The 26,156-nt window shown below is 41.9% G+C and overlaps 2 protein-coding genes across 4 annotated transcripts in view; one reads left to right on the top strand and one right to left on the bottom strand.

Moving 5' to 3' along the window:
* The first annotated feature begins 147 nt into the window (after positions 1-147).
* Positions 148-18,201, top strand: ddx42 (DEAD-box helicase 42). 2 transcript variants are annotated; one of them, XM_088906174.1, is made up of 19 exons: positions 164-230; positions 808-859; positions 1,640-1,877; positions 2,232-2,382; positions 2,732-2,793; positions 5,540-5,576; positions 6,926-7,075; positions 7,531-7,635; positions 8,277-8,396; positions 9,096-9,272; positions 9,704-9,832; positions 10,196-10,295; positions 10,714-10,761; positions 11,163-11,260; positions 11,437-11,713; positions 12,528-12,754; positions 13,293-13,403; positions 15,141-15,239; positions 15,430-18,201. In XM_088906174.1, the coding sequence occupies exons 3-19, from the start codon at positions 1,663-1,665 to the stop codon at positions 16,453-16,455; spliced, it is 3,132 nt and encodes a 1,043-aa protein (XP_088762300.1). In that variant the 5' UTR covers positions 164-230; positions 808-859; positions 1,640-1,662; the 3' UTR covers positions 16,456-18,201. The 2 variants fall into 2 exon arrangements, with proteins under 2 accessions (XP_088762299.1, XP_088762300.1); XM_088906173.1 differs by lacking the exon at positions 808-859 and having other exon boundaries at positions 148-230.
* A 6,214-nt stretch (positions 18,202-24,415) lies between these two features.
* pth3r (parathyroid hormone 3 receptor) overlaps positions 24,416-26,156 on the bottom strand; it is a 33,440-nt gene continuing 31,699 nt past the window's right edge. For both annotated transcript variants that reach the window (XM_088906409.1, XM_088906410.1), the window contains exon 13: positions 24,416-25,542. In XM_088906409.1, coding sequence (XP_088762535.1) covers positions 25,165-25,542 — 378 coding nt within the window. In that variant the 3' untranslated portion in view covers positions 24,416-25,164. The remainder of the gene's footprint in view (positions 25,543-26,156) is intronic.

Genomic DNA, 26,156 nt, shown 5'->3' with positions numbered 1-26,156 from the left:
ACCACCTAATAGGTGAGTTCGACTGTCAATAACAGGAGAAGGCGGGATCACAACTGAATCTCCAAGTGTTGATTGGTTAATATTGTTGGCATGTCAGGCGACCTAGCGTCGCTTAGTTATGATGTAGCACACACTTCACTGGGTACTTGAGGCATACGTGACGTAGGGCACAGTCGTGTAGAAGGATTGCGGGCTTTGGGGGTAAACAAGATTTGCTCAGTCGCAAACAGGTAAATGTCGACAGATTTTAAAGAAAAGTACGTGTAGAGGCTTTTCAGTATCGTTGAGAAAAGGTTTACGATGCAGAATGCTCTCAGTTGTTGGCGAAACACAGCTAGATTTTGCTACCAATCAGGACAGCGGCCGTGGTATGGCTCCCTGCGTAGAGTGAAATGCAACAATGCGTTTAGCGAATTCAGGTTAGGCAAATGCGTTGTATATGATCGATGCGAAACGGAAACGCATTTGCATCGTTTTTATTCCTTTAATAGCGCGTTACTTCCTTAGTCTTGTACTGTACTTGTGCAAAATCTGTTCAGTTTTCGATCGTCGTTGAATGGGATGCGGGTACCCAGTGCGCATATAGAGGAGCCCGGGGGAAATAACCCGTTTTAAACTTGATAGATACTGGTTGCAAAGTATAAGACACATTTTAATCTTAAATCTAAAATTGCCTGTGTGTCGATTCACCGTGTATCTAAAGTCATGTGTAGATATTTTATATTGGTTTTGAATTTCACGTTTTTAACGAGCATTTTCTTTGTTTCTTCTCCAAACGTTAACCTCATTGCCACGCATTTATTTTAGTAATCGGATCTCCACACCGCTAGGATCATTTGAGTGAAGACGTGACTCCAAGGTGATTCGACGTGCGAGGGTTGCATTATGAGAAAATACGTTGTTGTGTTTTAAGTGTCGTTTGCGACGATGTAAAAAATGGCAGTTGGCATATTACGCTAGGAAAGTCGCCATGGTGCAGAAATAGAATAAGTTGTCGATTTAACTTTGTGACCCTGTTTTTACTAGAATTAGATGACGTCGTTAAAAATCCACACTTGAAGCATCGTGTTGTCTTTTTAGTGCTGTTCCCGGTCCCGGGGGTCTGTAGCCTTGCTTTAATAACGTTTTGAACAAGAATCGAATTGAATGATCTGTCGAGGAATGTTTTCTGTATTTATCTACTAGTAACACTAGTAACACTTTTCCATGCTTGTATAAATATCCCGTAACGAACTGCAAAAAAAAAAATCACTTATAGATCCAGGCTTAGAAAAGATGTCCTCTTCTGTACTGCGATCTTGCAAATACAAACGAAACCCTGGAACTGATTTAGCTTTGATTTAGCTTTGTATTTCATGGAGGGAAGATGATGGGTTCACAGCAGTGTATAGGGCAGCAGGGCTGTGGACATAATCGGCCTTTTATTTTGCTGAGTTGTTTGCTGTAGCTACTTCTGCTACTGTGCCGGTTCAGTAAATGTTTTGTATATGTATGTAAGCTTGTAATGCAGGTCATTAAATGAGAGACACCTTGAAAAAACAGACCATCCAAATAACACAACATGACAGACGTCTGTAAATTCTGCTCCCCGCCCCCGTCTCTCTAAGTGTATTTCGCCTCTCGTGTTTTTGTGTTCCAGTGTCCCAGCACACGACAGCAGCCATGAACTGGAATAAGGGCGGGCCAGGGGGCAAGAGAGGCTTTGGCTTTGGGGGGTTCACCCTGGCCACGGGCAAGAAAGAGGAGCCCAAGCTACCGCAGCAGTCCCATTCGGCATTTGGTGGGAGTAGCTCTGCGGCGGGGTTTGGCAAAGGCCAGCAGCTGCCCGCCTTCTACAAGATCGGATCCAAGAGGGCCAACTTTGACGAGGAGAATGCGTAAGTGCCACTTTGCGTCATTGGCCCTGGGGCCCGGCGTAGTGACTGAAACTGCTCCAAGTGGTTTTAAAACCACATTTGCATTTTCCGGGGGAAGAGGTTCTAGGAGCTCTGTAAATGTGATGGTTGTGAGCTCTCGCCATTTCTGCTTTTGACAGCATTTAACCAGCTATGAAGCCTCCAAGTCCAATTAGAAAACCCACAACAGTATTTTTTAATCCCTGCATGTGTGTGCATGTTTGTGATCGTATTTGCTTTGCTAATGATATTCCCTAAATGCATTAATTTTATAGTCAAAACAAATAAAGAATTGGACAAAACTGACTTGGCCAAACCCGTATCATTGCATTGCAGCTACTTTGAGGATGATGAAGAGGAATCCAGCAACATGGACCTGCCCTACATCCCAGCCGAGAATTCCCCCACAAGGCAGCAGTTCCAGTCCAGAGGAGGAGGCTCGGACAGCGAGGAGGACCCTTTGGATGCCTTTATGGCCGAGGTCGAGGTGAGCACTCAAACACAGACCTCACCAGTCTACAGGGGGAGGTTGTTTAACAGGCTATGTAGCATATCACTTGGTGCAGTTTTTTTTGCTTATTTTCCATTCATATTAGAAGATTTTGTGATTTGCATTAGATAATCTTCTGTGCAATGTTGCTTTGTTATGACGTAGTTTCTGCACAAGGTTTCTTGTCCTTGGTAATTAAATGTTATTAGGATAATTGAATAGTGATTATTTTTAATGTTGGATTTTGAAGTCAAATCCTCTTTCTGTTTTGTGTAGTCCTTGTGCAGCAATGAGTTTGACTTGGTGCTGTGTGGTATTTAAAATGTCATCATCTTTATTTTCTCAGGACCAGGCAGCCAAAGACATGAGGAAACTCGAAGAGAAAGACAAAGAAAAGAAAAGTGTAAAGTAAGTTTTTGGAAACGTATTGAGATTCAGCCAGACAAAGTACAGGACCATTTAATACAGTTTCTTTAAAAAGATGGTGGTCTTGAGTATGTTTTTAATAGTTAAGGGAATGGATTAGATTAGCACATGCAGTAGCAGTGCTGCTTTTGAAAGAGGTCTGTTTATCTTGTTTTTAAGGTCAGTTTGTTCTTGCACTATCATTTCACTTAAACTTCTTGTCTGCAAGTTTTCTTTTTGTCGTTCTTTAGTTACAGAACTGCAGCACACTCAGGCTGCCGATAGTAGGATGAGCCGCAAAGGGTGGCCTTACTCCATTATAGGGGACATAAAAGCCTTACGGGACAATTTAAGATTTGCCTATATGCATATTTGCAATCTTATAGATAATTAGTGGAATGCAGTACACATATACAATTAAACGTCTTTTTAAGTACTGTGTGAATGGACAGTTTTTGGTCTTCACTCTGAAGAGACTGCCTCCATCTTGACAGTTTCTCGGGTTAGTTGCTTGGTTATTTCCCACAGAGTTTCTTTATTGTTCTACTGTGATTTTAATGGTGTATATGTAGTAGATGTGTTCATAAAAGGTTTATTTCCGCCAGCCATACTGTATGCATGGAGGTATCAGTTTTTGATACCCGATAGAATTGTATTAATCCTTCATGTCCACTGCAGTCTTTTTCGGGGCTACCAGTTTACATTTCTGCAGAAGGCATGTGCCCTTTATGATGCTGATAGTCTGAGAATAATCACAGTTGCAACAACAGGAATTTCCATTGAATCACAGTTTGGACAAAAGCATTTCTCTAGCAATTGTGAATTACAGACAGCATCCCTACTGCAGAGAAGCAAACAGATCTTATGTGCAGCATAAGTTTAAAAACATGTCAGGATGTGAATGATGCTGAGAAAGGTGAAAGGTACTTCTAAAATAACAAATATCTGGAGAAGTATAAAGCTGTAAGTTTTATATCTCTGCCACTTGCTCTTTAGCTTTCTTAGAACTGGAATATACCTCTGCGTAGCTGAGAGAGCTGTTACTGTATGGAACATTTGCTAAAATTGCACTGAAACCTGAACAGTGGCATCCTTCCATTGTCACTAACATTAAGGGGCTTGATTTTAAAACATAGGAGCTGCCGATTCTTGTATTCATCATTATTATTAGCAATTATAATAATTTGTATTTGTAAAACACCTTTCCAAACCTATATCACTAAAGAAAAAATGTACATTTAAAAGTACATTTATTTTATCTTGCCACATTTATTTCCGCATTTAAGTGCCTGCAGCTGGTATGTCCGGAATGTATCAAACTGTTGTGCAATGGATTTCTTATTTGTGTGCCTTGATTTATTATACATACCAAGTATAATAAAAAAGTTAAAGCTTTGGAAACCATATAACTATATGTGCTGCATAAATGACAAGATCACAATTTTCACTTTTTTAAGAAACATAGTGCTTTTGTTGGCAGAATGTGAATTATTTCCTGTGTCTTTGTTCCTTGTTACTTTATACACATTCTGTAGTACAATCCCTAAGCTGGAGGTAGTCAATACATTTAAATTAATACATCTTGCTAATTATAGAGATAAACAGAAGATATACAGTACTGTAATACTGTCATTATATAATGTAAATATGATTAATTTGTTTTTAATTGTAACATTATTGTAACTGTGCTAAAGGATAGCTGAAATCCATGATGCTTATTTCTCAGGAGCAATAGATCTAATATTTATAAGGAAATATGTTTTAACGACACAAGGTCTCTTCCAGTATTCAGCTGAGACGGGCATTATCATTAGCAGTTAACTAGGCATTATACAAAGAAAAACAATTTCAAAGGAAAGACTGACGTTATGTAAGAACAGCATTATAAAGTGTGGGATTTGTTATTATCCGTTTAATTTGCAGTCAAACATTTTATTTTCTATAGGTTGTTCTTGTGATTAAGACATAACTCTTACGACAGTGAAAACTCTGAACATCTTTAACACCCGGTTCAGTTGTTTACATTAGAGATTACAAACCCGAAAGAGGGGCACTCTGAACCTCTGCAATTGGTACAGGGTTGACGCTACTTAAAAATAGCATTCATGATTTAAGAGCTGAAAGCAGATGTCAGATGTTTAAACATAATGCTTCATATTAAAAGCTGAAATCGATCAAGAACCTGTCCGAAAGAAAAAAAACAGAGGACATGAATGAACAATGTCTGGGATTAAGAACCCCTGATGCATATCTGCATACTGCCCTAGTTTGAATTTGAGAATAATTTCGAATACATTATGCAAACATAAGCAAAAGGTAACTCATGATCCCAAGTTTGGAGTCTTTGCGTTTTGCAGCGATGTGGTATAGGATGGTGCATGTTCATAAAGGTTCCCCTTCCCTTGTCTAAGGGACTCAGTGGTGGCTACTGTTTAGTTCATCAACAGAAAATCACCAGTGTCATGTGAAATGAGAATGATAACAGGGCAATAGTGCTGGAAAATGAAATGCATCGTTTAAAAGCAGTGAGACTTCCTGGTGCCTCAGCAATGGGTGTGCTTGCTCAGTTGTGTGGCCTAGCAGAGGGACGTGGGATGGAGGTGGATGGCGGGCTGTCCGGTGTCTCGGGCTCCGTCATGGCCACTGGGATCAGGGACTGGGGGCGGAGCGCGAGGGTGGGAGCTCGTGGGAGGGAATGAGTGGACGGATGAGTTTGCAGGGAAGTTTGTTTCTCCGCTTGTTTTTCCAGGGGTATACGAGATGACATTGAAGAGGAAGATGATCAAGTGAGTGTGACTCCAAGTGTTTCATATCTGTTTTAAAGCTCCTGATTCTCCCATCTCTATTCAATATCATCTCCTCTTCCATCAGCTACAGAAGAACCCTTCTTTGACAGGTTTCTTTAAGGACCTCTCCTGTTTGTTTGTTTTTTCATTTTTGGTCTAGTGTTACTTTCAGGCTCCCAGGTTTTTCGTATTCAGCTAAAAAAAGGACAAAACTCTTGTCGAAGACAAAAGAGCTCAGTGCACTTTTCTTTTGAAAACTTTACTTTGCATGTGTAAGTATGAACATCAGAAAAGGTCCATCGGCTCATTTAGCTTGTTTAGTTGCTGGTGACTCGGCAGTGTGTTACAGACCCATTATCAAATCTTTGGTATGTACACTGAGCCCACCCTCTGTCCATTACTCTCAGAAGACTTACTTTCTAGTGACCAAGGTGTAATTAGAGCACGTTGTTTACAAACTCTATTTAAAATTGAGGTCAAGGTTTTGTAGCCTTTTGCAAAAAGGAAAAGGCTTAACTCCTTTTTCTTAAAGAAGGATTTAAATATTTTTTCTTTACACCCTGCTCAGACTTGTTAATGTGTCACTTGGAAGGTTTTGATGCACATGGTGTTAAGACTTTTATGACACCACCAGGGTTAAATTCTCCTCAGTGAAAACTAGGTAGGTGGTATAGTAAACTTTGCTCCTGGTGAGCAGATGCTTAATTTCAAGCCACAATATTTTTTATTTTTTTATTAATCATTCCAATTCAGCTCTTTTGGGACAGCTCAGATGGCTCAGCCCTGTTAAAGTAATTCCAACTGTATATCTCCTCAGCAGCAAGTCAGGAAATGCACTGTTTCGTACTTTATGTGCTATAGCTCTTTACAGCTTCTGAATTGTATTTTATTAAATATGGAACACTATATAAACACTGCTAGTTTATGCAATGTGTTGGCAATGTGTGGGTTTAAGTTGTATGCAATTGCCCTTATTATGGCGTTCTTCTAACAATGGGTGATTTGACTCACTGCTCAGCCTCTTGCCTTGAGATTGTCAGTTACAAAGCAGAATAGTTTTTTTAATTATGATCTAAATACATAATTATTTTTTTTCTCCAGCCACAACAAAAAAACAGTAGTGTGTTTCTTATATGTCCTAAGGGCAAACTGCACATTTCTTTGTGTTAAATTGAATAAGCACCACTGTGTTCTGAGGAGGAGAAAATGCATGAATGCATTGCAATACTGTAGCGCATACAGTGAACTTCATCTTTAGAAGCCACTGTGCGCTGGTACGCGCTCTGGCAGTAGCTCTGAGGCTACCTGTAGTAGCTTCCTGTGCTGTGACTGTGCTGTGCTCTTCGCAGGAGGCGTACTTTCGGTATATGGCGGAGAACCCTACTGCGGGGGTGACCCAGGAGGACGAAGAGGACAACGTTGAATATGACAGTGACGGAAACCCCATTGCGCCCACCAAGAAGATCATCTTGCCCCTCGCCCCCATTGACCACTCAGAGGTAACTGTGGCAAGATTGCCGTCTGTGGTGGACCAGAGCCATAAAGACCATAAAAGGAATGATTGGCGTAGAGTCCCACTGTTTTAACTTCTTCCTGGCTATGTTAACACTGCAAAAAAATCAAACCTTCCAAGACTTACATTCACCTGGTTAGTTTTATCATAATCTAATAAAGAATTTTGTATTATGGTAATTATTACAAAATGTTTCTTTGCTGCTCAGTCTCCTCTTGTCAGCATCTGAAGACTTTTGCTTCTGTTTTCCATAAGCAAGCCATACCCTGGCTTCCGATAAAGATTGTTAAAAATGAATTACCTACCCTATCCTCTGAAACTGATTTTCATGCAGTCATATTAGTTTAGTTAGTATTGACAGATGTTCATGATAGACATTAAGAAATAAATGTATGCCTAGATTTTCCAAAGTTTTTTAGTTCCCGGTCCCTTCTGCTTCAGATTGATTATCTACCCTTTGAGAAGAACTTCTACAATGAGCACGAGGAGCTAAGCAGCTTGACTCCCACCCAGGTGGTGGAACTGCGTCAGAAACTCAACCTGCGAGTAAGTTACTCTCCGTGTATGGTCGTGCAAGGTCATTCCCTCAGGATTCCACGAGTATACGTGCACAGGCAGACTGCAAGACACTTGTCAGGAGAAATTTACACAGATGCCCCCGTGAGAATTTGTGAGACCTATTGTCATAATCTTGTGAACGTTTCTTTTGTTACTGCTCTCTGATTTTATTAATGTTAAAATAATGCTGACTTAAGTTAATAAAACTGTACAGTAAGACTGTGTAGATTAGTGAGCATTGTGTATTGTATGACGTCTCCAACAAGGTGGTGGTGGGTTAGTGCTGTTCCCTCACAGTTGTTTTGTATGTCTCTTAACACATAAATTCTTAATCTGTACAAGACCATTTAGACATTACATTCCCTTTTGTTTCACGAACATTTTGCGTTGGCATTTTATAACATTTCTTTCTTCTTGTAGTTTTTATACTAGCCTATTATTTGTGAGAGACCGCTTAACAAAAGTATTCTGCTTTCATGTGACCTTTTTCTGTTGTGGAAATCTGTTCAGTCACCTCCTCATTTCTTCTAGTATGAGGGACTGTCTTTAATACAGAAAGAGACTTTTTAGTAATTTCCAGACCTGGTATTTGGAGTATGGAGACTGTAACGATGTGTGTGCTTTGACAGGTGTCTGGCGCAGCCCCTCCCAAGCCCTGTACCAGCTTTGCCCATTTTGTGTTTGATGAGCAGCTGATGCACCAGATCCGCAAGTCAGAGTACACCCAGCCCACGCCCATTCAGTGTCAGGTAACTGGCTGTGTGGGTGAACAGCAGCATGTGAACCAGCAGACTGTCGTTATCGTGTCAGCTTGGCCTGTGGCCTCAGAGCAGTTTGGTGTTTTGAGGAACAAGTGAATCATAAATGCATTTTAGCATCATTTCATTAAAAAATTAGTATTCTGCATGTTCCTGAAATAGTCTAAGCACAGGTAATGGGGGGGGAATAAAATTAATGTGGAAGTGCAGAATCAGTTTATTCACGCCAGCAGTGTTTTCAGACCAGGAAAAGTTAGATGTTCTTTTCACATGTGTAAAATGTTGGCTAGTAAAGTATGTTATAGGCAGTTTTAGAACTATTCTGTTAACCTTGACTTCTTGAAAGATTGCTTTTGTTTTCTGACTTGCATTGGCAGTGTTTTTACAGGAAATAGAAAAATGAAAAAATGTTCCCCAATGTGTAACCCTGGTCACTGGAGGCATATCACATTTATTATATGATAAATTCATCCAGTTTTTCTGTTTTTTCGAGATCGAGTTCTGCGCTATCCTTGTCTGCTTTAGTTCAACTGATATAGTTCTGTCATTGTCTTGTTAGTAAAAAAAAGGGTCAGAGTGTTTTACATCCTAATGTGAGAGTTTCTAGGAATTATTTTTTTTGTTAAAAATTGTAAAATAGGAAGGCATTAAAACAACAGACAGGTGCTGATGCTGGTGTTTGATGCGCAGGGGGTTCCTATAGCGCTGAGTGGCAGAGATATGATTGGCATCGCCAAGACCGGCAGTGGGAAGACGGCCGCCTTCATCTGGCCGATGCTGGTTCACATCATGGACCAGAAGGAGCTGGAGCCTGGGGACGGGCCCATCGCCATCATAGTGTGTCCCACCAGGGAGCTGTGCCAGCAGGTGAGCTGGGGACCGGGGAAGGGGACAAGTGATAAAAAAAATATATTAAAGAGGGAGAGAGGGAAGGGGAACAGTGGCTTCTCTACCTGAGCTTCTGAACGCATGAAAAGTGAAGGTTGGTGTTTTCCTTGAGAGTGTGGTTCATGCTGCCCAGACGTTTTTATCCGTGATACAAAGTAAATACTGTGTCACCTGTAATTTGTAGTTTATTGAGAAGGATGTGCAGCAAGCCAGCATCATCTACGAGTACTTTGTAAATAAAAAGTACTAGCTGGTGGCCTTCCTATTTGACATTTAACTAGTTTTAGTTTAGACTTAAGAAACTAATTCAAAAGGGGTATTGGAAGGTCATATGTACTATATTCAGGAACAGTGCATTTCAGAGCAATTTGAGGTTTCTCAACCATTGTAAAACCATCCGTATCTTCCAGATCCATGCTGAGTGTAAGCGCTTTGGAAAGGCCTACAACCTGCGCTCAGTGGCAGTGTATGGTGGAGGCAGCATGTGGGAGCAAGCCAAAGCTCTGCAAGAGGGGGCTGAGATTGTGGTGTGCACTCCGGTAAGAGACTAGACTCCACAACCTGAGGACAAATTACAGTGCTTACTAATTTGCCAGTGCTAGTCATTTTTTTCCCCCAGAACTATCTTGTCTAAATCAGTTAATTATGAAGGTAATTGTACACTAAAAACTTCAGGATGAGTTTCATGTTGATGGGAGTTCGTCACTTGATGAACAGGAATGCTTGACTATTTTGGTCATACACATGAATGACCACAGTGACTGTCCTTCATTTACTATTGATCGTCATACTTCAGAGACAACATTGAATGCATTGGAAAGGACTTAAATAGTTTTTGCGTGCAGCAGAGTTTATTGACAAACCTTTTGCCTAACTGTTTTTAATGTTTGCGTCTTTTTAAGGGTCGTCTGATTGACCATGTGAAAAAGAAAGCCACATCACTGCAGAGAGTCACATATCTGGTCTTTGATGAGGCAGATCGTATGTTTGATATGGGATTTGGTAAGTAAATAACACAGAAATTTGTCATAGTAATTAGTAGCATTTGTTGAGTATACCAATTTTATTTTCTTACTGTGTAGCTTTGGCCAAGCCAACACGTAATTTTACTATGGTGTACATGCCACTTTGGCTGTCGGTTTAGGTCAGATGTTTAACAGAAGATTTGAAAATTAAACATTTACTGGGCTTTCTCAAAGACCTTGTTAGTCTAAGTGTGTTGAAAGGTTTGATCTTGATGTACACATTTTGAAACGTGAAATATACATATAATACTGAAAGCTGAGGTTCATTGCTTCAAATGAAGTATTGTAATAACAAAACATTCTGCAGTTTTTCTGAATATGGTCTTCTCATGTAAACCAGATATAAAGCACTAATAACTATGGACATTTCTAACAATTTGTATTGTATTTGGCAGAATACCAAGTCAGATCCATTGCTGGTCACGTCCGTCCAGACAGGCAGAGTAAGTTTTGAAAATCATTTTGATTTCAAAATTCGATGTCATTCAGTCTCACCCATGCCATTCACCACAAGACTTGATCATGGGATGTGGTTTTGAGATTACATCTGTAATACATGCTTGGTGATTACATTTGAGCACAAAACGTTTATGGTGATAAATCTTTGATTTGGTTCTGAAATGTTAATTATCATCAGAGTACCAAAAAATGGTTTGCTTTCCGAAAAATGTAAAGCTTTAAGCATTGCGGTGTTTTTTTTTCCAAAAGTGGTTCTGCTTTTTTAAACATCCATGTAGGTCAGTGATCTCCAGAATCTTGATCACTGTATGAGAAGTCTATTAGTTACGCAGGTGAAAAAGCAAGTGATTTTCCTTTTCCTAATACCGGGAGATCTCTTTCCCAGCTCTTTTGTTCAGTGCAACATTCCGGAAGAAGATCGAGAAACTTGCTCGAGATATCCTTGTTGACCCCATCCGTGTTGTGCAAGGCGACATCGGAGAGGTAAAGAATTTGTCAACTGTTTACTATGGACTTATTTTTAATCGAGAAATTTTCAGTTAACCTAGGGCGGGCACTCCTGCTTCTGGACACAGTCCAGTAGGTTTTATGGGTTTTAGAAAGTCTCGGCTCAGTGGCCTTTTCTCCTGCCTTCCTGACCAAGTTGTATTGTTGTGCAGGCCAATGAGGACATTACCCAGCTTGTGGAGGTGCTGCCCAGCGGTCTGGAGAAGTGGGGGTGGCTGACCCGCCGGTTGGTGGAGTTCACCTCTTCCGGCTCCGTACTTATCTTTGTCACCAAGAAAGCCAATTCTGATGAGCTGGCCACCAACCTTGACCAAGAGGGCTACAAGATCGGCCTGCTGCACGGAGATATGGACCAGAGCGAGAGGAACAAGGTCATCGCAGACTTCAAGAAGAAGAGCTTGCCAGTTCTGGTGGCCACTGATGTGGCTGGTAAGGGCTCATTTATTCCTTTGAGGGTGGATTCCCGAAGGGCGTGACTGGTAAAGGTTTCCATGTGGATGGGCTTGTGGCCCAGTGTTCCCTGCTGTAGACAATGGGTGTGTAATTAGCACCATGCGGTGTGCATTCCTCAGCGGTTAATTTCTTGAGCGCTGCTGGTGTTTGAGCAGACTCAAAGTGGAGGTAGGTCCATCACAGCTGTAGTCCCTGTACCCGTCAGGGCACCCGTGAGCCATTTAACTGTTGCAAGCGTGAGCTATATCAGTCCTCGTATATTAAGCTGATGTTTCTCCCATATATAGATAATAGTTGGAGTGGTAGTGTCTCGTTTATCCTTGAATGAGAATCTAAAATTAGAGGGTCATAATAAAATATAATTATTAATTTCAAATTTATAAGACATGGGGGAGTTAATGATTAATTTAAAGGCAGTTTTCCCCAAATGGCAGAGGGCCATCAAAGGTCTAGTGGGGTTATTCAGGCAGAGCTCTCTTGGTCCTCAGCGTTCCCTGCAGCTTTTCGGGCATATAGGGGACAGACCTCTCATCCAGGCACTGCTGAAACACTGGTACGAGACTGTGCAGCCTGTGACCCGTTAAAGGACGCGTGACTGTTAAGGTGGGGAGTCAGTGGAGTCGGTGAACTCTTCCTGATTTTTCCCAGTGCCATCTCATAACTGCAGGTCAGGATGTGAGAAGAAAAACCAAAATTGTCTGTTTCCAAAGAGGGGGAGTTACGGCATAGCTTCCCAAGACGGCGAGAGGATGGTTGTTTTAAATGAACCCATCTTACTGTGCTTTCCCAGCTCGTGGTCTGGACATCCCGTCTATAAAGACCGTGGTGAATTACGATGTGGCTCGGGACATCGACACGCACACTCACCGCATCGGCCGTACGGGCCGAGCTGGGGAGAAGGGTGTGGCCTACACCCTGCTCACCAGCAAGGACGTGAACTTCGCTGGGGATCTGGTGCGCAACCTGGAGGGAGCTAACCAACACGTCTCGAAGGAACTCATGGACTTGGCTATGCAGGTAACATGGCCTGGCTTCTCTCCTCATCTATCGGGAGGTAATCTGTTGCCATCTGTTTTATCACTTCTGACTTGTCTCTGTATCAATATGTCGCTTTCAGTTTGAGAAATCTATTTCAGAAAATCCTGAAAAATGTGTATATAGAAATACCAGCCAAATGAGTAATGGACGAAAACATAATGTAAAATTGCCCCAGTATGGTGACGGGGACACTATATTAAGACTATAATAATAGATGATTATTATAAAAATTGAAAATATTCAGAATAAAATAGTTTATTCTGTAATGTATAATTATATAGAATAACAGGGAAGTAAAAGACCTTGTTTCTGCTCCTTTACATAAAATCAGAAATTACAGCCTGAATTATAGTTCATTTCTATAGCCTTGTAAATTCTTAATGTTCCTTAAGGCAAACCTCTGAATGGAAAATGCATGTCTAGGTGAGCAGCATTGAGCTACAGTTAAATAACTTCTTGAGCTTAGCAGAATCTGCTGTGTTTTTGCCTTTTAACAAGAGCATGTGTCTTCCTACAGAACCCCTGGTTCAGGAAGTCTCGGTTTAAAGGAGGGAAAGGCAAGAAGCTGAACATCGGCGGTGGAGGGCTGGGATACCGGGAGCGGCCTGGGCTCGGAGCAGACACATCAGTGAGTCCCTTCACTCAGCCAGTCATGGAGGTTCACGTGAAGTGAGCCAGTGGCTTGCGATATTGCAGGGAGTAATAGTCCAGCTAGTCTGAAGGCTATTAACTTGATCCTCTTTCCAGTATGTAACTTTGTTAAACTCTTGTAATCAAAGACTTACCTACTCCATATCACACTCTTATGATCACAAGCAAGTGAACACACAACAAAATGCGAGCTGGACTGCCTCTCTTGAGTGTCCAGCCTGAGGTCCAAGGCACTACATTCTGATCTCAATACAATTGGATACTGAAGTGTAGCTTTTTTAACTGTTGATTGTTCCTTTGTGCTTTATGCTTTTTATAAATATACACGACTAGTTTGTGATTTAGGTCTTGAGGTATGTTTATGTAAAACTATCTGGGCTGACACACACAATTAGAGTTGTCCAGTATTGCAAATCCCAAAATAAGTGCATCCAAAGTTCTACTGTTGGACCACATGGTGGCGCATTTCAACTAGAAAAGAAAGAGATTTGTCTAGTGAAATTAAACTAAAAGTAAGGGGACGGCCAAGTGTTTTAATAATTATGGACAATAGCTCCACTGGAGTTGGATAAAGCCATTCCTAGAATGTAATGTGTTGATTTGACACATTACATTCTAGGTAAAAAACAGAAGAGTGTCTGGTTGCTACATTTCTGTAGTGGATGGAGTGGGTGCCCTATATAAAGATTTTTCAGATCTTTCTGGTGAAGAACATTGTACACACGTAAAGAATTATTCGTATAGCAGTCTAACTTTGAAACTTGGGTACTGCAATCTTCTAACATCCGTATATGTAAAATACCAAAATTGTAAAATGAGGCTCAGTCAAAAGTCAACCTTTCTGCCTTGATTATTTAGTCCTCTTTCAATGTGCAGTGTCAACAGTTTCTTTGGCTGTTTTGGCAATCAAACACATCTATTAACATATTGAGCTACATTTACTAGTCATCTGTCTTTACCTTTAAGTACTGGTTGTATTTATTTTCTCTGTATGGGGGTAATATTATTTGCGTAGTGTTATGTATGTATTCCTCAAACCTTCACTGTGATAAGATCTACATCAGAACAGCTGATGTATAATTCCTTTTTTGACAGTGAGCACAATACATTAAGGATTAAAGAAGATTGAAAGATCTGTAAAGGGGAAAGCTTATAGAGCAGGACATTGTCAAACAGTAAACTTTTAAAAAAAGATTTGTGGGGTTTGTTGTGATAATTAAATGATCCAAAACTATTAGTCCAATTTAAGGCCTTAACACCAGTGGTTGAATGCGTTGCATCAGGCACTTACAGTATATCATTTCCATGAAATTTTCAAGGTCTTTATATTTATTACAACACTAGACACCAGATACTTCAGGTAGAATTTGTGACAAGATAACAAGATAAGGCAATTATGTGTTATTCTATAGATTTATGTACATTTATTAATTCTGATACGAATGCCAAATGAGTTTTCTAACAAGCTTCCCTGCCTTCAGGATGAAACTTTCAGCATGGAAACTAGGCATGCATCCTCTGGGGAGACTAGCACATAATGTTTTTCTGTAGGTACTGCACCAAAAATAAATTCTGAAGGAGGCTTCAGCAAATATCTCACTGGTGATCGTGTTAATGAAACGCGCACTTTTACGTCGGTCTCCAGAGCTGTCGAGAGAAGAGAATATTGTTAAAAGAGGTGGAGGACATGCTTTTTTTTTGTATTCTTCTGCAGGACCGCAGCGGCGGTGCTGTGATGAGTAATTATGAGGCCTACAAGCCTTCCTCAGGTGCCATGGGAGACAGGATGTCAGCAATGAAGGCAGCCTTCCAGGTAACAGCAGAAGCCCTATTCCATCATGATCAGAGAATTAAACAGAAATACAGAACAGGGGGGCCTCAGCAGATGATGATACATTTTAGATGCATTGTCATGTGTACTGCATTTCACACCCAAGACACGTATCACATGCCAGGAGTTTTTGTACCTGCTGCCCTTTCTTATTGAGGTCCTTTTCTTACAGGCTCAGTACAAGAACCATTTTGTTGCGGCATCTGGCTTTCCTCCCAAGCTGAGTAACTCTACAAGCAGCACTTCAGGTTGGACCAGCGCCGGCAGCTTGAGCTCGGTGCCCACGGGCAACGCCCAGGCCTCAAGCAGTCAGGAGGAGCTGAAGATGGTGCCTCCTTCAGGGATGGGGGCACCCCCAACACTGAGTATGGGGACCAAGATGCCAGGGTTTTCCAGTGCCGGGGCTCTCAGCTCCGTCTCTGATAGCTATGCCAATGTGCCGCAGGGGTACCCAACTCCCTCCCCTCCCTCACCTCGAGAGGGATCCAAAGACCGGTATGGGGACAGCAGGGGGCGCTACGGGGACAGCCACTACCGGCATTCTGATCGAGAACGGCACTCCGACCGGGACCGCTACGCGGACAGAGATCGGCACTCTGACCGGGACCGCTATGGGGGAGACCGGGACCGTTACGGAGGAGACCGGGACCGCTATGCCGGTAGTGGGCGCCACGCAGACAGCCGGAATGGAGAGGCCGGAAGGAGGGACAGGGAGGGTCGAGGGGATAGGGGGGAGAGGGGTGGGGAGAGGGCAGGCGAGTGGAGAGGAGAGAGGGAAGGTGAAGGCAGGGGGGAGAGGGCCAGCGAGTGGAGAGGAGAGAGGGAAGGTGAAGGCAGGGGGGAGAGGGCCAGCGAGTGGAGAGGAGAGAGGGAAGGAGAAGGCAGGATGGAGAGGGCTGGAGAGTGGAGAGCAGAGAGGGAAGGAGAAGGCAGGATGGAGAGGGCTGGAGAGTGGAGAGCAGAGAGGGAAGGAGAAGGCAGGATGGAGAGGGCTGGAGAGTGGAGAGGAGAGAGGGAAGGAGAAGGCAGGGGGGAGAGGGCTGGAGAGTGGAGAGGAGAGAGGGAAGGAGAAGGCAGGGGGGAGAGGGCTGGCGAGTGGAGAGGAGAGAGGGAAGGAGAAGGCAGGGGGGAGAGGGTGGAGGACAGCTTTGCTGTGCCTGATCCTCCCAAGCGCAAGAAGAGCAGGTGGGACAATTAAACTGGCTCCAGACTCACTGGTGTTGGGTGGGGGTCGGCACTCATAGATGAAACAGACCAATCTGGCCATTCATTAGGGATAATAACCTAATAAACACATTTACATAGAAGGAAAAGGTATATGAGATTTATTTTTTCATAGATGAGATGTAGGCTACATCTGAAAGAGTACCTTGGAATGAACAGAATCTCATAAGACTCTTAAGGATATGCATCATAGTTAATATGGTTGTTACATTCTGCAAAGGATATTCTGCAGGATGGAAAGACTTGGTTGAAGCCTATCTGCTCAGAGCCTTGATGTAATTCCAGTTCAGTGGATTTCATGCAAAGTGGACTGTACCCATGCAAGTCTACCCTCCCTGATTGTCCATCCCAGGGTGGAAACTATGAATGAATTCTGAGGGTCAATTTTCCCCACTTGGAAGAAGGCGGGGTGGGGTCTGCAAGACCATCATGACCCTAATGAAGAGGCCGGACAGTGTGTGTGTTCGTCACAAATGAGTGTCACTGCGTGAAATCAAAAGCTTTTTCTTTTTTTTAAGTATTTTGTGTGGATCTGTTATAATGTGAATAGTTCAGTAATCGCATCCAAGTGCTATGTTAACAAAAGCTTTGTTGAAATTTTAACAAGTGCCAGATGGTACTTTTTAGGGTTAATCTGCCATCTTCTTTTGGCACATTGGATCCCTAGTCTTTTCTGAAAACTTCTTTCTTCAGTGTTTTTTTTTTCTTTACAAGGAGTGAAGGTTTGTAAGAGTTCTAGTGGAATTGTGAAGGTTTTGACAACTTTTATTTTTAAATTCCCCTTTTGAGATTTCGGTTTCTTAATTTGCAGCTGAAATACAATTTCTTTCCATGACCACTTTGATGCAAAACTCAAGTTGTCTTAGGTGCATGAGTAGCAGCCGTTGCTGATCTGACATGGCCATTGGACATTAATGCCTGTATATTATATATACAAGTAAAAGAAATAGACCTTTTCTAAATTAATTGGGTTAGAGGCTACAGTGATATAGATTTGGAATACAGTGATTCTGCTCCAATTGAACAATTTCAGGTTTGAACAAGAAACTCCTTGATTTTTGGGGAAAACCCTTTAGCACAGCAAAACTTTTGCAGTTACTCCAGTACATGACAGTTTTTTTTACAGAGGTCAGGGACTTAGGGAATTGGCTGCCACCAGGATCATGCACAGTGCAGTATGGAATGTGATTATCAAATAGCTGTGCTGTTGAGATCTGCTCCCTGTGCAAATGGACTGTCAGGGGCCCTGTCAGTCAGTTCAGGATTTCTCAGTCCCCACATGTCTGCTGGTTTTTAATATAGATGAACTATTAATAACATATCGCATCATAAAACAGAAAGCTCTGTATGATAGCTGCAAAGGGATACACTTTGAACTCTGATAAAGAATAGTTGGTGGTTAGCAGGTTTAAATAAACATGAATGGTGCAGTACGGCAGTAAAGTGTACATCCAAGCCTTGAGGCGAAGGATAATGATACATTTAGGTTTATTTTTTTAACTTCTTTACAGTGATGAATTCTGATCTGTCCTGGAATCTCACAGAAAGTTACATCATGTACTAAACCGGATAGAAGTCAGAGGTTTCTGCACTCCTGTGTTTTTTTCCTGTATTAAGTATCTTTTCAATATGTACATATTTAAAGTAGTATTAATTTACTGCTTCTGCATACTGTCAGTTCTGATGATTTTATTTTCTAATAAAGTCATGTTTGTTTTGATGTGCATTATTTTTATTTGAGCATTTGCTGTACCCTGACAAAGGTGTAAGCAGCTGGTATAGTCAAAAGCATACGTCTGCTTCATCCTTGAGTAATCAGTTTGTGCTTTAACCTTCTGATGTTGTGTTGTGGTGAATTGGTAACATAGACATACAAAATAAAAATTAATCCTATTGCTTTGGCCATCTTTTTAAGATGTAGTTTCACAGATGAGTTTTTGTCATAGAAACAAGGAGTGCCCTTGCATATTTGAAAAATCAATAAAACTAATGGACTTCTTTACTATTGGAGCTCTAGGAGATGGAGCAGTACTGAAATAGTCTGCCAATCACTGGCACAGAGTGCATGACCAATTGCTCTTGAGAGAGAGGGAGCTTCTCTCGAGGGTGTCAGATTCCTCACTGTCCTGCAGTGCTGACCAGGAGACCCTGGGCCAGGAAGCCTGTGCCCTGGGAAGTGTCCTGTACTGAACTCTGGCAGTTCTCAGCCCCTCGCCACATTCCCGGGCTTTGGGTGCAGAACCCAGCCTCCCATGTCCCACAGATACAGTATCAGTTAACTTATTGCCACTGTGCGTTCCTCTGTGGCTTGGTTTCCTGAGACAGGATGCAGTTGTCTTTTACACACAACTATATCCTGAGGTGTATATATCTCCACATAGTCAAGGTTATAGTGTTAGTACTTAATATGTAAGGAAAACATACTGGAATGTTGGTCACCAAACTGCCTCAAGGTCTGTTAAAGTTTAATAAGAGCTGTCTGTCTGACAGGACCGGCAGTGAGGGAGTAATGGGGTCCTAAATTCTGCGGTATAGCTGGTTTTGTGCCATTCTCAATGGGGTTAAAGTGCACTGCTGGGAGCAACGTATCTTCTCTCCATAGCTGAGATTGGGAGATTTCTTGAGAGCACAGCTGGAGGTTTGAGTACTCTGGGCATTACCATCATCAGAAAGGTCTCAGTTGTGAAGCATCCTGGCCAAACAGGATTAGCCAGCATAGTTAGGTGATAATGGTTGTGAAAAGCATGTGTTAAATATAACAGTTGGAAGAGTGTACCTGATACAGTAAAGAATTGAGTGAATATTGACTAGTGACCTGAAGATTGTGATTGGGCAAGTCTGGCAGAATATTTCAGTGGCTGATGTAATGAACGGCTCACCTAGTGGAAAAACAACCTAACCACAAGACCGTGAAGACTTCCCAGAGAGAATTAAAGCTAGATTTCTGGAGTGAGTATGAGTAGGTGAATGACCCCTTTAAACCTTGAAAACATGAAACAGACTAAGGAGACCCCCTGGCAGTGTGGCGATTAGGGTGGTGAATATGCCAGTGTTGTTGAAATGCTGTTTAACCTCAGAAAGTTCATAACATCTAAACGAGGTGTTTCCCCAAATCCTGTTCCGGAGGGCTGTTGTCCTACAGATAGTACATGATCTAATTAAATGTGGAGAAAGACTATTCACAGAGCCAGCACAGGATAAGAAACAAGGTCATTTTGGTCAGAACTAAAAGAAAGTTGTCTTGGAGATCCTGAAAACCATTACAACCGCATTTAAATTTGAGAGAGTTTATTTTCCAGGTACGGATGCTCTACTGCATATAAAGTAAAAGTGATACTTTCACTTGCATATCTCTCAAGCGCAGTGCTGATGTCACCCAACAATCAACAAATAATGATTTCAAAGCACTCAAATTTCTACTTAAATTCCCCTGTGGAGAGCTCTGAGGTTTTCTAATGGTTTTCATTTCTGGCTGGGGATCTAAGAGAGCAGGACTAACGATGATTGCTCTGGGCAGTAAGTATATAATGGCTGATATGATCTTATAGCCATTGACTACTCAGTTGTAAATTTGTCGTGGTATCAGTTTGGTTATCTGAACCATCCTTCTCTTCAAGATGCTCTGTCTGCAGAGTCGAGTGTGCCACGTGGTTCAATAACCTCAGCCCATCTTCCCATGCTTTCGATTCTCAGTTTCTCGCTTTTTGTTTGTCACTCACAGCTCCTTCCTGCCTGGAGCTCTGAAGTCTTGGGACAGCCAGTCTGCTCTGTGGGTTAAAACAGGATAGACAGGAAATTCCAGGAAGAAGAATGACTCAGACAGTGGCTCCTCCATGGTGTATCCAGTGAAACCCAAGAAAATAAATACTCCAATGGCTGACCACAGTATGTTTTTTTGCAAGAGCATATAAAATACAACAGGGCCTTGCGACAACTGCAATAGCTATAAAGACTGTTGTGTAGAAAAACCTTAAAATTAATTTCTTTTGTTTTGCCCTTAAGTCACATATTTTATTTACCCCTTATTTAATCAGGATCTTAGCCAAGGTTAATTACTAGTGAGTATTGCTTACTAGGTTTTGGGTTTATACTCGAGTATGGGCACCACTGTTTGTCTCCTTTTGTATCCTGATTGTTCCGGTCAGCTGGTATATGTGAAAATAAATCAGAATTGCTGGAGGCTGACTTGCATCCCATCCATGAAATGCTTACTGGCGATAACTCTCCTGTCAAATGACAACTTGCTCTGCAGTAGGGTGTGTTGGAGAGGAACGTCATTATGTCTCGTTCGCTCCTGAGCGGGCACCAGAGCTAAGTTTGGCAGTTCCAGATAGGTTGGTTATATAACATGAATTAACATAATTGAATTTATAAAGGACAACGTGAATGTTCCTAGACCTAGAAAAAGAGTTTAATTTCAGTGGTACATTTGGAGAATAAACAGAACCTGAGAATCAGATTTGAGAAACACTGCATAAAGTGTTCATGTTTTGTGAACTGCAGTACCTGACAGTATTGTTTTTGCCGTATTGTGTGTCCATATACTGTGCATCTTCACTTCATACATAAATGTTGCATGTTTTTTCCTTAGAAGCCTCAGACTGGAGCTCAGACCAAACCTGTTAATCTGATTTAAATCTATGTTATGCCTCTGTTCCTCCCAAAACCTGAAGTCGAGCAAACTGCTCTTCATTGGTAATCTGATTTTCATCCTTCGCATTGACACTGCCATTTTATAGACCTGAGAATTGTACCGGAGCCATATATGCAAAGGAAATTCCACCATGACTGAAAATCAAGGACACCACACATTCCAGTGCAACATCATAGTTTTAGTCCACGAAATATTTAATCATATGCTACATTTGTCATTCAAAACAAATACAGTAAGAAAAGTACAATTCCGCTACAGAATTACAGCAAAAATGCTACTCGCATTCACAACAGTTACGTATTTATATCCTTTACTCACATTACATTCCTTACCTGTCTTGTAAGGGTCCTAATCTTATGCCTTAAGAGAAACAGCAATTTGGCAGAAAACCATTATTAAGATATAATTTAGACTTTGATTTTTCAAAGATACAGCACTACAATGAGTGGGCAAAGAATATCCATGATGCAAAGGCATCCGTGTCAATGTAACAGATCCCAGTGCAGTGAGATTGCTACAGAAGTGAAGAGTGGAAATAAATTAACCTGGGAATTGAAGAGTGAATCTAGCGCTCCAGGTAAAAATGCACTGTAATTTAATATATACAGTACATTATATTCTTAATTAAGTTCTTAATTAACTCTAAATTTAACCCTGCGAATTTAATGGGCTGTTTTCTTGATGTGGAAAATATATTTACTGTATATAAATTCTGCCCTACAGCTCAGTCAGAAGAGGAAATGGAGAGTGCTATCTGTAATGTATAACTATGCCACCATGAGATTCAATTATTCTTTCCAGTAACTCCAGAGGACAAAGTGCCTGTTGGAATGTTTTGTCAGTCAGGGTAACCACTGACATTCAGACATTCCAAAATAATTCTTTACTACTTTTCTTTAAAAAACAAACAAACAAGTGCTTAGATCTCCCCTATTTTAACATTATGAGTGTATGATTGATAGATAGATAACTTTATTAGCCCTGTACAATTTCTTGCATTGGGAATTTGTCTTTTCGCATTTGAACTGGCAACCTTCCAGCTACAGGTGCAGATCCTTAGCCACAGAGTCACCGCTCCACCCCAATTGGGCAGGCATAGTGGTACGGTGGTTAGCATCGCTGCTTTGCACTGCTGGGACCCTGGGTTCAATTCCAGACCTGTCTCTGTTGAGTTTTGTGTGGGCTTCCTCTGGGCGCTCCAGTTTCCTCCCACATTCCACAGACATACTGGTACTGTTAGTGCTGCCCTGGTGTGAGTGTTTGTGCTTGTCTACCCTGTACTGAGCTGGTGTCCCATCCAAGGTGTACCCTGCTTTACGCCTGTTGCGTGATGGGATAGACTCCAGTTCCCCCACAGCCCTGAACTGGAAGAAGGATTAAGAATACAAGTGGATTGAGTGAGATGGGAGGTCAAAGCTGCCAAAGATGACTGGAAGAAAAACAGTCCAATAGTATATGGAAAAATCTGGTCTTTTATTTAAAGTGCAGTTTTCTAAAATGTTTTAGAAAGTCCTTTACATAATTTAACCCAATATCTTTAACATTTTAATTCAAAGTGCTTAGTGATCAGTCTTTTCACATAATGCTTTTACTTAATTGAACACATTACACCAGTGGTGCTTCTGGTAATCTGTGTGCTATTGAAGTGTTTGCCCATATAGCACGTGCTGTGAGAGGAGACCTTAGATCTGTGAGTGTTGTTAGAGCAAAGAGGCTGGTCAATGTGTGACTATGCTTCAGTGAGCCTGCACCTGCAAGTAAATAGATAAGAAGGTCATGGATACGATTCCCTCTGCGATGCACTTCGCTCCAGTTTTACAAAGCTCAGTATGACAGATTTTTTTCAGCTTCATCTGTCCAATATGTGCCACAGCCTGCAGCATGTAAAGTCTGGATGAAAGCTGCTGTGAAATAGAGTACCAGTCTTTCTTTTTTGATCAGATTTGGGAATGCACTTCGCATTGGAGTGCCTCTTGCTGTCTGGTCAAAATGTTCAGGGTACAGGCTTATTCACATACAAACCGGATGCCTTATGGACATTCCCCACCACTGGAGTCGCTGAAAGCCAAATGGAGGAATTCACAAAACCTCGTCGTTGCCAGTTGGAAGGTTTTAAATTGCCATGAGATTTCTCAAAGATTTTGCCAGCAATAAACTCGCAGATACAGATTAGAAAAATGGCAGACAATGAATGCCAAAGGCACCGTTAGCAATAAATGTTAAGCGTACACCCACCCATAAACACCATCTGTTGGATTTTAACTTGGCTGTTAATTTAATTTAACTCTCAGACCAGTGTGTTTAATCAGTGCCGGAGCTCATCCTCCTGCCTTGTGGAGAGCTCACATTTGGCAGTTAGTACCAGTAATAATTAGCAGTAGGGAAATCATGTGCTATAGAGCTGTGAACCTGGAATGGCTGCCATCATGCAGGACCGCTTAGATACCGGAACCAGTATTTAAAGTAAGAGGAAATGACAATCTTGCTGTAACTGCATCTACAACGGGAGATTGTAAAACAAAATGCTTCTAGCAATAAAATGACATTCCTAAAATGAACAAAATGCTCTTGAAAATTATTGATGGAAGGTGTTGCTAGCAAGAATTGCCAAGTTGCCATGTATAGTCTTCTTGTTAATTATTTACAGCTGCATTAGAATTAGGACATGTGCAACATATCCGCACTTGCAGTAAAGTCAGCCTCTGACTGCAACAGGACCAAACTACCAGATACAAAACTGTCCATCAGCTCATCAGCTCCTTTGTTTGAGGCAGTGATTCCATGTAAGGAATCTGACTGGAGGAGTTGTTCTTAGGCAATGTACACAGCTACAGTTTGTACACAGCTACAGTAAATTGCAGGTTCCCAGTAAAATCTTGCCAGCTTCAAATCCATCCAACCTCAGCAGAGCCAGCTGCCTCTTTTTTCAATCGTTTATTTTACCAGATAAGTAAATAAAGAACACATTTTCATTTATAATACAGACCTGGAGATGCCCCTGAGCACCAGAGCACTTCCTGAAGTGATTTGAGTGAAGCAGCTTCTTCAAGGGCACGACAGAATATGACTTGGGATTTGAACTGTTTTAAGAATTCTTTGTCACACACAGATGATAACATACCCCAAAAGTGGAACGAAGAGGCCAAAGCAAACCTGCTTGTTACAATATGGTTGTGTCTTAGAGATTGATAAGTTTCTCACACCTTTGTGGACAACTAAAGAAGTGCACTGCATACGGAAGGCTGAGATTTATAGATAACGCTCTCACACAAATCACAAATACACAGCAAGCAGTGACTTTTATTCAGACAAACATTGTCTTCAGTCCAATGTGGCTGTTTTACTGTGGGGCTATGCAGGTACTGCCTGGAGCCAACTGTGCAGGCTCCTTTTTGCAAATGAAAGATTTGAAACACAGTTGTGTAGTTAAACATGCATCTTATGCCCTGTTAAAATGTCTATGTCATTTGTGAACTAAAATGTGGGCATCCAAAATTACAATCTAAGAACGAAGGAAAGGTTAAAAACAGGATGAAACCAATCAGTCGTGCCTGCCACCTGGTAATTAATCCCGGGCCATCTCTTCTGGAACTCAAGGCCATCCAAAAGAGAGCCTGGAAGTTGTTTCTTTCCATACTGAAATATCTGAGTCAACTGTGCTTCTATGCCAGCTATTTGACATTTATTCTCACACCTGTACCCTGAGTTAACTGCATTTAAACTGTGAGCTGGTCAAAGTGTTCTCTATTGAATCCACTGGCTCCTGAACACAGTCTAAATCTTTTTGGCAGTTGATGTCCCAGTTGAAAGAACTTCTCCATTTTCAAACTAGAGCGTTATTCAAGTCTTGAAGAGTTGGCGAACGGCGCAGATAATCAGGGTATGTGCATGAATGCTCCCTTTGGGTTTCCTGGAGGTGGCAAGATGGAAACTCTTACAGCTTTAGCCCTTAGACAGTACAGGCTTGTGTACGGCAGGAATCCTGTGTGCCTGTATTGGTGGGAGTTTCGATGCTGGGGCTCGAGGGACTCACAGAACCGTTTCCAAATCCTTCAAGGAGGGCGACAGGCAGGGGTCCTCCTCCGGAGAGACGCCTGCATCCTTCCTCTCCTTCGCTTTCCTGCAGCTGGGCGGCTGCTGCTCCTGGCTGGAGGAGGGCAGGGAGTTCTCCGAGCCGCTGGGGATGTAGCCGGGCAGGTTGGCGAGGGAGTGCAGGGGCAGGACGCGGTGGCGCCCGCTCAGCGGCTGTGCCCTGGAGGCAGTGCCGCTCACGCTGACGCTGTTGGTGGCGTGCGAGATCATACCCCCATAGTAGCAGCTCCCCCCACTGCTGGTGACCCTGGCTTTCTGCTTCAGGTCCAGCACCAGGCTGCGCCTCAGCCAGGCCTTCTTGATCTCCGCCTGCACCTGTCGCACACACACAGTCAAGCCTCGTCTATGGTAGTCATGGTAACGTTAAATGGGCGCTTGCCCATTTTCAGTATTTATCATTTCATGTTGCTATCTTCAATAAGTACCCGCCCATGTTCACCAGGACTATTTGGATCAGGGCAGGAATTTCAAACTGTCTTTAAATTAACAGATTTTTTAAATTCCAGCATTACCTCTTTGCTAAGACAGAAAAATTAATGATTAACATGTGCTGATGTTTGCCTCGATGCGCATTGTAATAAGGATCTTTCCACATTCTTTCCCAAAGTTTTCAGGGATTTCTTCATGCTCAGTGCTTTCAAGTCCACAATGTCAGATCATAAGGAACAGGTATGTTTATTCCCTGCTAAATGGAAAAAAGAAGAGACACAACGTTTCGGCTGTGGTGCCTTCTTCAAGTGTGTGAAGAGGGCTTTAACAACTAAAGAAGGCTCCACAGCTAAAATGTTGTGTCTCCTTTCTTTTCCTTTCAGCATGGAATAAACCTTTACCTTTACCTGTTCCTTTGCAGCCTACACGTGCTGATGCAGCTTCAATGTCAGGTCATGTTTTTTCTCTAAATAATTTCAGCGCATTAAACATTATTATTT

This window comes from Atractosteus spatula, chromosome 26 (assembly GCF_055471065.1).
Source record: "Atractosteus spatula isolate fAtrSpa1 chromosome 26, fAtrSpa1.hap1, whole genome shotgun sequence".
Lineage (NCBI taxonomy): Eukaryota > Metazoa > Chordata > Actinopteri > Semionotiformes > Lepisosteidae > Atractosteus > Atractosteus spatula.
Note: the sequence above shows the minus strand (reverse complement) of the source record. Positions and strands in the feature narration are given on the sequence as shown.

What these genes read in the sequence shown, in the direction of transcription:
- ddx42 (XM_088906173.1), top strand. Translation starts at nt 1,663, where the DNA reads ATGAACTGGAATAAGGGCGGGCCAGGGGGCAAGAGAGGCTTTGGCTTT. An exon ending in TTGAAGAGGAAGATGATCAA is followed by an intron (nt 5,577 to 6,925) that starts GTGAGTGTGACT and finishes TGCTCTTCGCAG; the next exon opens with GAGGCGTACTTTCGGTATAT. An exon ending in GGTGGCCACTGATGTGGCTG is followed by an intron (nt 11,714 to 12,527) that starts GTAAGGGCTCAT and finishes GTGCTTTCCCAG; the next exon opens with CTCGTGGTCTGGACATCCCG.